The 12262-nt window shown below is 38.9% G+C and overlaps 1 protein-coding gene across 2 annotated transcripts in view; it reads left to right on the top strand.

The window, feature by feature from the left end:
* The first annotated feature begins 1092 nt into the window (after positions 1-1092).
* The window catches only part of meis1a (Meis homeobox 1 a), a 78234-nt gene continuing 67064 nt past the window's right edge, over positions 1093-12262 (top strand). Inside the window, exons 1-6 of one of the 2 annotated variants that reach the window (XM_064316590.1) lie at positions 1093-1748; positions 3471-3688; positions 4934-5075; positions 5404-5454; positions 6130-6180; positions 7253-7399. In XM_064316590.1, the coding sequence (XP_064172660.1) occupies positions 1737-1748; positions 3471-3688; positions 4934-5075; positions 5404-5454; positions 6130-6180; positions 7253-7399 (621 nt within the window). In that variant the 5' untranslated portion in view covers positions 1093-1736. The remainder of the gene's footprint in view (positions 1749-3470; positions 3689-4933; positions 5076-5403; positions 5455-6129; positions 6181-7252; positions 7400-12262) is intronic. The other variant, XM_064316591.1, reaches the window with a different exon arrangement.

Consider the following 12262-nt stretch of genomic DNA (forward strand, 5'->3'; position numbering starts at 1 on the left):
TATTATTCTGTATGCGCTGGACTGCTCTTATATATAAATTACATTAAACAGCTTCTGTCTGAGGCTGCTTATAACTATTTTTCTTTTCTGCAGTATTCTTCCCTTGAACCTCAGAACACAAGTTGATATAACGCTTGATACTGTAATTGATCATCTTTGTAACCAATTGAAGGTTAGCCTTACTGGGGTACGATTTCATTGGTCGTCGCCTTCGAGCTCCTGAAATCTTCCGCGAGTTGGACCGGTTCATTTCGCTCGCGTGAGGGGGGTGTGTGCGGAGCTGTGGCGCGCGCACAGAAAAAAAATTGATCACGGTGTGGCCAACACTCAGCTGACATGGAGCTTCAAAATCACAATCTTCCATGCTTCTGTTTGCGCCGTGCAGGAATCATACCAATACCCTAACGTTGTCTTGTGTTATGGGGGAAAAAAACATGAAACGTTTGTTTAGTCATATTTCATATGAAATTAATGACGCACAAATATGTGGCAAACTCCCAACTGCGGTTATAGCTTCATAGATACATGTATCAGTGTATCAGTATAGAAAAAATATATCGGTGACTTTGTCACATTTGAGTTTATGCTTTAATTGTGCAGTGTCCTCAGTAGACTGACAACTGTGACATTCACATTGTCATTAAAGGAAAAAGAATAACAAGCACAGCCCTTGCGTCAACAGTACAAACACATCATAAATCAGCGCGATGAAGCAAAATGACATTGATTTGTGATTCAGACTACTCTCTTAAAATATCAGGAATACATTATGTACATCGGAATGAACAGTCAATAGTGAACTCAATATCTGGCTTGATCTGCGACGTTTGCAGACGTGTTTACTATGCAAGGCCAATAGTAATACTGTTTGTGAATAGAACTGTTTCTGATGTGGGCGAGAGATCAAATGTGTGGAAAACAGGTTAAAAGAGCGAGAGAGAAAACGAACATGATTATAAATACATCGCCTTTCTGCAACTGAACACGCACTCTGCTCATCGTGGCTCTCCCATGGATTTTACTCCCCCTCTTGTGAGAACGACTTGATGCAGCCCATTGCATTGTGAAATACGCGACCTGTTATGGCCACCACTACTTCCGGGTTCCTGCATTCTGGTCCAGACCCACTTCTCTGCACCGCTCAAGACGCGTACATTGAACACGCCACGGGCGGGCAGCTCCGCGGCATCGATCGTGGCTCCTTTAAGAAAAACTAAGCCAGAAATATCACCCCACCTCTTCTTGATCTCATTCAGAGGCTTTTGCATTAAATAATCTGCTCAGGAACTGAGAGTGATCAAAGAAAGGAGAGAGCTTGATTTTTTTTGCGCGTGCATCTGCGTGTTTAACATTTAGGGTTCCCCAACCCGGAGGAAGCGCACCGCGGATCATCATTCATTCTGTACTTTGACAACCTCGCTTTTGATTGACAGTTGGAGTGGCGAAAAGCCATGGGACTCGCTGGTTTTGTCTGAGGGGCATTTCAATTGCCTACTGGTTTGGAAACGAAGATTTGTTCCCTCCACGTCCAGGCTGAGAGCGAAGGAGCTATTTTCGCTGCCGTGTAATGTTTTACCTTTAGCTGAACTGGGAGCTGAAGGTTCTGGGCTCGTCCGCCGAAGGAAACACACGGGATTTTGAATCTCGCTTTTGGAGTTTACGCGCTTACTTCCCTTCACCCTGGCCTCTTAGGAGATATCTAAAGTCAGTGGAAGAACAGGGCGCGAGGAAGGCCGATGGCGCAAAGGGTACGTATTCTGAAAAGTTTCAGCAACTCGCATATAACACTGATACGTGGCTGATGACAGACCTTACTTTTTCTCCATCTGAATGGCATTTTGACTGTCTTATATTTGTGTTCCATTTGAAAAATAAAATAAAATAGGCTCGAATTATACGTGCGCTCATGTTTTATTATTTTGTTTACACCTGGTAAACAACCTAACACCAAATAGCTTATTCTTGAAATATCCCAGTATTGGGCATATTAACATTAGGAACAGATACCGTATTGAAGGGAAATATGTATAACATTGCTTTTTTTTTACTGTAACGGCTTAGGAAAGTCCACTTTCATCACTAGAATTAACCAAAAGCTCTATTTTTTAAAACAGTTTACTGCTCCTCGGTTAAATCACTTGATATGAGTGGCTCTTCGTGGTAATTCGTGTTTCAACACGTATGCTGAATAAAGTAGCCTATCTGAACAATATCAGTTTATCTAATTGGACTCCTCAAAACTAAGCACATTCAAAAACTCTCATGCCAGCATTATATTGTATGTTGCAGTCATGTAACTTTCATTACACGACCGCTTCATACATTTTGAGTCAATGTGTAGTTTTCAGTTTTGTGTGTCTTAGTTTACACGAAGTTTAGGCGCACTGTAAAGAAGGTCAAACGCCTGCCTGCCTGCGCCCTATTTATACCATTTGCTAGCGTCGGAGTGACTGAATTAGGCTTCTCCTGAGGCTTTTAACACCTTTACGGTTTTCGGGCATAAATGTGTTAATTCTCCTTCTCACTTTCTGTGTTATTTCCTCGTCACGTTTGAACATGAATAATTTAACTTTAAGTATTACGTGTAATTTCAACAGAGTCATGCCGATTTGGTCAACAGAACATGCAATACACGCGACGTTGTTTTGCGTAAATGTCAAAGTATTGTACAGCAAGACTGCAGAGAACTGCTATTCAATATTTGCGTTTAAATTCCGTGTTGATCTACATCAGCATTACCACACGTTACTCCACTGTACGTATGTGACTGGAAAATACAAGAAACACTAAAGGCTGGCTTTATCTTTAGTTAGAAAATATTTGGATTGACAACCTATACTTACACATCTCAAAATCACAGGCAGTGTCAAAATGAAATGCTTAAACATAGCGAGATCATCTCACATGAACCGTGTGTTAAGATTATTATTGCAGCACGTATTTACAGCGCAGTTATTTTCATATTAATGTAAATTACTGCAGTTATGTGAACATTCGTGTGATCCTCAGCTCCAGCAATTTATACAGTCCAAAAAAAACAAACAAAAAAAAAAAACAACAAAAAAAAAACAAAAAAAAAAAACAAAACAAAACCTTAATGAACTATTCCTGGGTTTGATATCGTGAACGGAACGGTACTTCTTGTGAACTGTTTACGTACAGGAGAGAAGTCAAACATTGGTATTAATAATGGTATGCAGTGCCATTGATAAGTTGCAAGTTGTTACCCAAGTTGCAGAGGGTACACACAGCTTAATTATGCACTTTTGATGTACCACAACGCTAACCTTTTCTTGCATTCATTGCATCTTAAATTCCACTTTATTTAAGGAGTCATAAGAGATTGCTTAAAATAATCTGGGAATGACATCGTTGCAACATATACGTTTTCCTGTACTTAGATTATTATTATTATTAGTAGTAGTAGAAGTATTAGTATTATTTTGACATTTTTCTTTGCTTGTGTGCAGTACGAAGATTTACCGCATTATGGAATGGACGGCGTAGGACTCCCGACCACGATGTATGGGGACCATCACGCGGCCAGATCCATGCAGGCTGTTCACCTGAATCATGGCCCCCAGCTACATTCTCACCAGTACCCGCACTCAGCCCACAACGCTATGCCGCCCAGTATGGGCTCCTCGGTGAACGACGCTTTAAAAAGAGATAAAGATTCCATTTACGGGTAGGTTTAGCGCGACATTTCCCACGTTTTTTCACGTGTATTGCGCCGGGATGGGAGGGGGGTGAGTGGGTAGATGGGGGGAGAATAATAGAAAACCGATCGTTTGAAGATGTTCTTAGTCTGCCGTGAAGTTGAGTTTTTCAAGGGAGAGAATAAAGTTATTCAAACACCGGAACATAACGCCATGTTACAGCTGGTAACAAAGCAAACAAACATGTAAAAACAAATAAATGAAAGCCCTGTTCTGTAGTCCTCGTTTCGGCCTTTTATAATTTTCTATTCAATATTTTTAAAAATAACTTTTGTTGTTTATTGGTTCTATAAATTATTTTTTGCTGTGAATCATGCTGCATATTTTTGCTGCGAGTTGAACTAACCGTGCAGTTAGTAACTGTATAATCGCTGCAGCCTTTTGTTTTGTAGAATTCAGACTACTGAAACGCGTTACTTGTCATATTCTATTTCCAGTCAACATGTAGGCCTAGATTTTTTTTTTAAAAGGAAAGTTTTAAATTTACGTTTCCCAGATTAGCCCTGCCCCTGTGTAGTGAGCGTCTTTAGTAAAACATGTTTTGAAACCACATATTTTATTTGCATATAAATGTAATTAGTGAATATGTCCTGGTTGTCTTTATTAGAGGATTGCTCAGTATTTAGTTGCGCCCAAACCTAAAGTCAAATCGAAATAAAAATAAAGAAAAAATATATAGCGCTTGTGTTTCTTTTTAATTAAAATGCATGGCTATAGAAAAGTGAAAAGGGCTGAAACATGTTGAACATATTATGTGTATGTAGTTTTAATGCAAGTTTGAGCGCCTTGGGGGCTCGCGCCGTAAATGCGGGAGCATCTTTCCTGCTCGTGACTATCGCACTAAAAATGGCATCTGTACATTTCACAGTTTAAAATTGCGAACAGGGGATTTATTTCATGCGTTAAAATGTTTAAAAACTTGCCAAAGGGAGACATCGGGGGAGGTACGAAGAGGGAGGGAAAGAAACCATTGCTCAACATGGCTAGGCTACCATTGATTGAAATAACTGTCATTATATCGCTCTGTTCCGCTAAAATAATTATAAAGTAATTATATTGACAGTTTTATGTTTGTAATACGAATTTGTTCGCCGTTTACAATTGTTGACGAAAGAACATCTTTGTACAAGGTGGGAGAGGGCGGCGGCCCTCTTTACTCACGGGCGTTTTCCCTGGAACGCGCTGCGAATCTTACGGTTATGTTTTCTTCGCAGGCACCCGCTCTTTCCTCTCCTAGCACTGATTTTTGAAAAATGTGAATTAGCAACCTGCACGCCGAGAGAACCGGGGGTTGCGGGAGGTGACGTGTGTTCGTCTGAATCTTTCAATGAAGACATAGCAGTATTTGCAAAACAGGTTAGAGAATGTATTCCTGCATGTTTTTCGTTGTAATTTTCTTTTGTTTATCAAAAACGTTACTAATATTCACGTCGACGACATTGCCAAGCCTGTGCTCGCAGTAGCATAGTCCCGTGTATGTATGTTTCAAAGAAAATAATCAGGCTTAATTTTCTTAATGGAATATTATTGCTGTTCAGAACTGTTTATTTGGACCACAATAACGATGACAATTGGTATAAATGACATGAATAATAAGGATATACTAAGAAAAGATTGTGCTCTGGATTTATATTAGGCTACTTTTCAACAAATTATCCTGAAAAATATTTTCCTCTTGCTTTAGATTCGAGCAGAAAAACCTTTATTTTCATCGAACCCAGAACTGGATAATTTGGTAAGCATACAGTTGAATTCTTCTGCTGAATTGATTGTTGGGGAGAATAATTCTAAATCCGGCCATCTTATATTTAGCTATACAATGTAATTTTAACCTGGAAATATTTGATTAAACTTTCATGTCATTGAGCGAAGTTTACATAAGCAATGGGCGTTCAGGGCATCAAGTTCAAATCGGACAGTTCGATTGAATGGTCCCCTTAGTGGTCACCACGGACATCCGTCTGCTTTGTCACCATTGGAAAGCTGTCAGCTGTCTGCGAGCCATAATTTTACTTCAGAGAAAAGTTTGATAAAGACATTTATTGTACTTCAGTTAACTCCAGTCTTATCGCCGCCAGACTGTTTAATAACCGACGAGATTCAAATAGGCCCCCCTTTACCCCAGTGTACTTTCTGACCGAGAAACCAAGCGGTTCAATTATTATAGTTTTGGGTGACAATTTTAATGATTGTAATTTGTGGGGAAATGGAAAAGTAAATAAGCAGCGCGATAACAGTCCAACAATTTCTGTTACAGACCTGTTTAACTTACAATACCATAAATTATTACATCATGTGTGTAATTGGTTGGGAGTCACAGACAATATGCCTAACTTGTTTGCATTTTTAAACGTTTTTGTCTTATTCGGCTTATTAATTAATTTCATGTACGCTAAACTTTTTTTTTCAGATGATACAAGCAATTCAAGTATTACGATTCCATCTATTGGAGCTGGAGAAGGTAATTTTCCATACTTATTTGATAGTTTTGCAGTTCAGACCTGTGGGATACATTTGCATAAATGTCTTTTTTTCTAGTCTGTTGTAATTAGTGTCAAAACCAATCTTGGCGCCCATTTCATCCCGAAGTTTAATTAAATTTGAGGCTGCTTAAAACTGCAGAAACTGCCTATCCCTGAGAAATAATCTCGACTATGATTCCGCGGTGACATTTATGGTGCATTTTGAGGGACTCTTTAATTGCACTACAATGGCGATCTGGCCTTATGTTTCAGTAACGAATTTAAGCGGAGCCTAAGATATATTTTTCGGCTTGGTTGTACGTGGCGAGTTCACTTGTCATTGAAGTGAACAAAGGTATTTGTGAAAGAATCGAAAGAAATTCGAAACTCTTTGAAGTGCCGCATTTGGAATGAACTAATGGACAAAGCACAATAGCGGTTAGATTGTGTACACCCCTTATGTTGTGTAAAGCCCCATATCTCAACTGGATATATTTCCTACACATATGTTTACTTGATACAATAGCCTATTTGCATATAAGATACAGCGTATCAAATACTTTCAGAATTAACGTGTCATTGGCGATTAATGGGTGTCATTGCGCAAATTAGTAATAAAAGCGTGATCGCTATTTTTGTACTCGTAAATATTGAGGTTCATGTGATAATATGAAAATTTCTGTACAACACATTAGGACAGTCTTGATGCCCAGTGAGGGGTGCTAATGCAATAACTATACGAAATTAAACAGTTTACCTTAAATGTCATTCAAACATGTCAGCCCCTCTAACGGTCACAGCCCGGGGAGCATATACGCATTTAGCACGGGTGTTGAATGCGTCGCAGTCAGAGAGTCTTCTTGTCACTGTCAATTTTCCGCGATATCTCTATTTTGCACGAAAGTGAAGTTATTCCAAATTCAGGATGCGCGTGGCAGCCTTCAGAGGACTGCGGCACCACTTCCACTATTTTGAACTTTTTCCATGTCAAAAGGTCTGGTTGCGCTTGTCAGTGTGCTGTAATGTCCTTTTGTGATTGTGGTATTTTTGTTCTTCCCATTGTGTCTATAGGTGCACGAACTCTGTGACAATTTTTGTCATCGGTATATTAGCTGCTTGAAAGGAAAGATGCCCATTGACTTGGTTATAGACGACAGAGAAGGTGGATCAAAATCAGATAGCGAAGACATCACAAGATCATCGGGGAACCTTGATCAGGTATGTGAAGTAGTTTATCCGCGTTGGTAGCATGCATTTAGATAATCTTTTGGGTCTCTGCCAATTGCTATGCAACTTTGTTGCTTTTTAAAATCGTGATTACATTTGTTTTTAATGAATGGCTTTGTTAACGTTTTCCGTGAACCGATTTAAAGAGATTATGCAGTGAAGCCTAGGCATGGCACGTGAGCATGGCACGTGTTTTTACTGTTTTTGCTCGGTTGTAGCAAAATTCTGATTCAAAAATGCGTTTGGATGAAAATTTCAGTGAAATGATCCAAGCCGAGTTTGTGATGTGAACAGAGCCACTCTGGGGAGGAGTCTGTGGTCCTTGTGCGTCTCGAATTTTCTCCTGCTGTTTGCGCATTAGTTGTCTTGTCAGTATTTTTCCTTAGACTTGAGCGCACATTGCTCATCCAGGGGATTTTTCGCCTTTGCGCACTGGCTGATAACATTCCAGTTGCAGCCTATTAAAATCAGTTTACGTTTGTAAAATCTCCGTCAAGATTAACCTAAGAAATAGTTTTTGATTACAATGAGCGGAGTGCGTATTACGCATTAGCGTAGGCCATAAAGTACTACGTATGCACCCCACAGGTCACACTTTGTGTAGTTGTAAGATTGTGTGTATCTAACAGTGTTATCCGAACATGTTTTTTTTGGGCTTTGTGTATATGTATATAGGCCCTACTTGTATGTGTGTAAATGTTGCCTAGTAAAAAGCTTTATATTTTTTGGCTATAAATTTCTTGTGGTAGGATTACTAAATAGAAACGCCTTAGCGTTCAAGCAAAGGGATGAAGTACACCTGCATCAAAAGCAATGAGGCGACTCGGCTAAATAATTTAAATCCACGAACTTCCATATGGTTGAATGGTCGACAGGAGACACGCTCTAATTATACTGCGCTTCTGTTACGATAGTTAGCTAATGCTTTTATATAATGAAGTGAAAAGCTTGGCGTAAATACCATTCATTACTTAACTGGAACGACCTCTCATTAGCGGCCGCCTTCATTTCAGTTTTTATATGCATTATGACCGTGAGTTAATCAGTAAAATAAAATAATAATAAAATAAAATATAATTGAATTAACAAGAAGGAGAACAAATTCGACTTTTTGTAGACCGACAGTAGCCTACCGAGTGCTCAATTGAAAAGTGAAGAAATTGTCTCTTAACTTTTTATATTTTGTTTTTTTTCCTTCTTCAAATTTGACAGCTTATAAAGAATCTTAAGCGATCGAAATAGACTTTCTGAAGACTCTAGGGTTCAAATGTATATGAAGCTATTTGAGCAAATTATGGTGTGCTCGAGGGCAGGGAATCAGATCATTAATTGACTTTAAGATTAAGACATGCCCTAATTTTCCCCATGATACGCCTAAATATTGAGGCCAAAATGTTACATGTTTACCGCCTAAATCCACCAGGCAATACACAGAAAATCGTACATTTAAGTCACTAAGAAGCAAAAAGTAGGCCTGTGGATATTTTCGCTGTCCATACATGTTTACGGTTTACTTTAAAAAAAAGCATTGAACGCAGTATGGCCAGCTAGAAATTCTATAGGCCTACTCGCTATGGAATACTTGACTTCACCAGATATGCATACAGAGTAATGCTTACAGAAGCCTTTATGTTGTTTTTACACAAAGGCTGGCGTTGTTCTCGCCCATGGTTGATCACAAGCAGAAATATATTTATGGTGTTTAGGTTCATTATCGTTTTTAGAATGAGCTTCTATGGTTTTCTACTGTTAAAGCGGCGTCCTTGGTTTTAGTTTATTATCTCTTTCGCCGTGTATTTTTTAACGTTAGCCCATGTCCCCGGGACCTAACTTGTAGTGGACTTGAAAAAAATGCTCTTTGTTTAACTCCCGAATAGGGGTATCAAGGTCGACTTACTTACTGATAAACAAATTTATTCAAGAAAAGGCAGATGAAGATTCAATAAATATACACATTTAAAAATCACGGAGAAAACTCGCGAAAAGGTGTCTTGACGCCAGGGCACACTTGAGACAAAGTAATAGTAGACCCCTTACTTTTTTTTCCCCCCTTTTTCTTTTCTTTTTTTTTTTTTTGCAACGCAAATGTTTTAATATCTGAAGCTGTGAGTAGTGAGTTGGCGAAAGATGTGGCTCCTCCCAGCGAAAAGAGCACAGCGCGGTGCGAAGGTGAAAAAGTCAGACCCTCTCTCCTCGTTCCTGAATGCGGCCAAGCCAGTTTAAGACCATGTTGTGTACTTCAGGGAGCGTAGATAAATGCATAGCCCCCTCAGGTGCTCTGTGAGCCGGAGTGACTGGTTATAGCCGTTTAACCCTTTCATTGCGAAGTCCCTTCGATAGATAGACGGATAGATACAGAGAGAGCGGGAGAGCGCACTAAAAACACAATTGTTTACATAGTTGCGAAATGTCACTTGAATTGAGTAAAACAAAAGCAACCTCTCGCTCATTACCAGAGTGTAGTAGCTATAATTAAAAAAAGGAATAAGATGGGATATGCCAAAATGACTGTGGGGTTGGTCGTTTTCCTTTACTTATGGTAGCCCTACCCCATACCCTGGCAACACTCTCCTGGCGACCGATTGATTTCAGTGCACGTGCGCTGTCACAGCCTCAACACAGTGACGAGGAGAAACGACTCAATGTTCCCAAGAAAATGATAACATGCTGTATTTATTTTAAGCTCGGTTTTTACAATCAGAATTAACACGGGCCAAATGTATTTTTGACCAGTGTGGTTAAGATTAAAGTAATTTTAGTTTAAAAAAAAAAAATTGCAAGCAGTTTTTCTTAACGACTAACACAACTTCGGAGGGCCTTCAAGTGGAAAATTCCACCTTAGGATCAGTGCCTCGGGATTCCATGCTTCTGTGAGCGTTTTTTGTGAGATTTTTTTTGAAAGGATTATAATACTGGCCGAAAATGTCGATGTAGCAATGCCTTCTGTCAGTAGGTATTTTCCTGGTTTTGTAAAGTTTTTTTTTTTTTTTTTTTGGTTGTACACATGGTCACCACTTGAACCCTCCTGAAAGCTGTACGACGCGTCTGACACATTTCCTACCAGAAATAGGATTTGCGGAGTCGTCTTTGTTTGAAAAGAGCACAGGGAGTGGTGCACTAATTTCCTAATTAACTAAATACTCCTGCATTACATTAAGCTTTTTCGCCAGCTTCTGCGCTGCTAAGGGTTAGGCCTGCTATCTACTCCAAGGGGCTTTGTTGACTATACCATGGTTACTGAAGGGCTCTTTAAAATAATTAAAATGCTTAATGGAGTTGTTGTTTACTTTCTGTCGTCCCAAAGGGAAAGGTTTTTCCAAACCACGACCGTCAAGATTTTGCTGTTTGCACTTGTTTCTTTGTTTATCAGTACATTGATATTTTTTCAAAGGGGCTTTAAACCAAAAAATGAAGCGGAAAGGCATATTCTGTGATTTTATGTGGTGGTCCGGAAAGAGACAAATCATAATTAGAGTTTGCTCTTCCTCGCCTTCTTAACAAGCCCGTGTGTGGCAGTTGGTAAAAATGGGACATGGTAATTGAAAGCATGTTAAAATCATTAACAAATATGAGCATTCATTTTGTCATAATGTGCACAGCATGATTGTTCATCTGAGTTGAAATGCAACTCGCAATATTAATTAAGAAAAGTAATTATTTCGGGGATGTGAAGATGTCATGGCTTCTTTCCAACTTAATATTTTTATCAGAAGTCATATTTTCTTTCTCAAAATCTTTAGTCGCAATTTCTTGTGTATCATCTGTGCCTATAATGACCTGTCCTGAACTACTTACTCAAATTTTGTACAATGTGGCCCAGATATGGCGTCTATGCTACACAACAGAATAGAAACTCTCAGAATATGAATTGGATATATTCCATCTGTCAGTATACTTAATGCACGTATTTATTCTCTGAGCAGTTCTTTTGTATTACATCAGAAAAGAACAGGTGAATTTAAACTTGTTTATACACGGCAAAGTTAACTACAGTGCCATTAAATCAACTCTAACAGAGTCCAATAGGGACAATATCTACTCTTTTAAGAGTCAAAAGTACTATTATATGAATTTGTTTTGCATGGATTATTTTACAGATTTGACTATGTACTGATATTTTATTCTGTTCTCTTAGTCAGACATTGCCATGTACATCGCAGCAGGGACCGTTAACCCTTTGAGATGTGAGATCGCAAACGTGTGATTGGAGTGTTCTTAACTAAACATTCTAGTGCTGATGTAACAATCACTGCTGGTAATTGAAAGCAATTGAGTTCTAGAACACTGACTTAGAATTTTGAAAAAAAAAAAAACATTTCAAAAAAACCCCCTCTTGTTCCTGAAAGGGTCAAAGACAAGCAAGGTTTTTTTTTGCTGAGCTCTTTTGAAGGTGAACCATTGGGGGCCTCTGCTGAAATTTCAACAAGTCATATAAGGGACTGAGCACGTGACAGCTGTTCCCCCCCCCCCACTGATAATTCACTGGGCCTACAAACTGAGGACTTTTTTGAGTAGTGAAAATACACACAATTTAGCGATAAAAACAAACAACCAAATCAGTGAGCTGGACATCTGCGAGTACCTTGGTTTATTGTTCCTTTTCAAGACTATCCAGAAAACTTCAGAAAGGTGTTTACATATGTGCCTAAATTTAGAGTAAACAATTGGTCAAAAGTTCAAATGTTAGACACTTGAGTTTACACTATGAAGTTCTGTGTAGATGGTGTGCAAAGTGCTACTCAATTTGCTATCATCTGAGTGGGATGGCGAATAACTGTTATTTGCAGTTAAATTTGAATAATTATTTTAAGATTTGGTTAGAATGTCGTACATAACAGAGTTTTATCTTTGCTG

This window comes from Anguilla rostrata, chromosome 2, assembly GCF_018555375.3.
Source record: "Anguilla rostrata isolate EN2019 chromosome 2, ASM1855537v3, whole genome shotgun sequence".
Taxonomy (NCBI): Eukaryota; Metazoa; Chordata; class Actinopteri; order Anguilliformes; family Anguillidae; genus Anguilla; species Anguilla rostrata.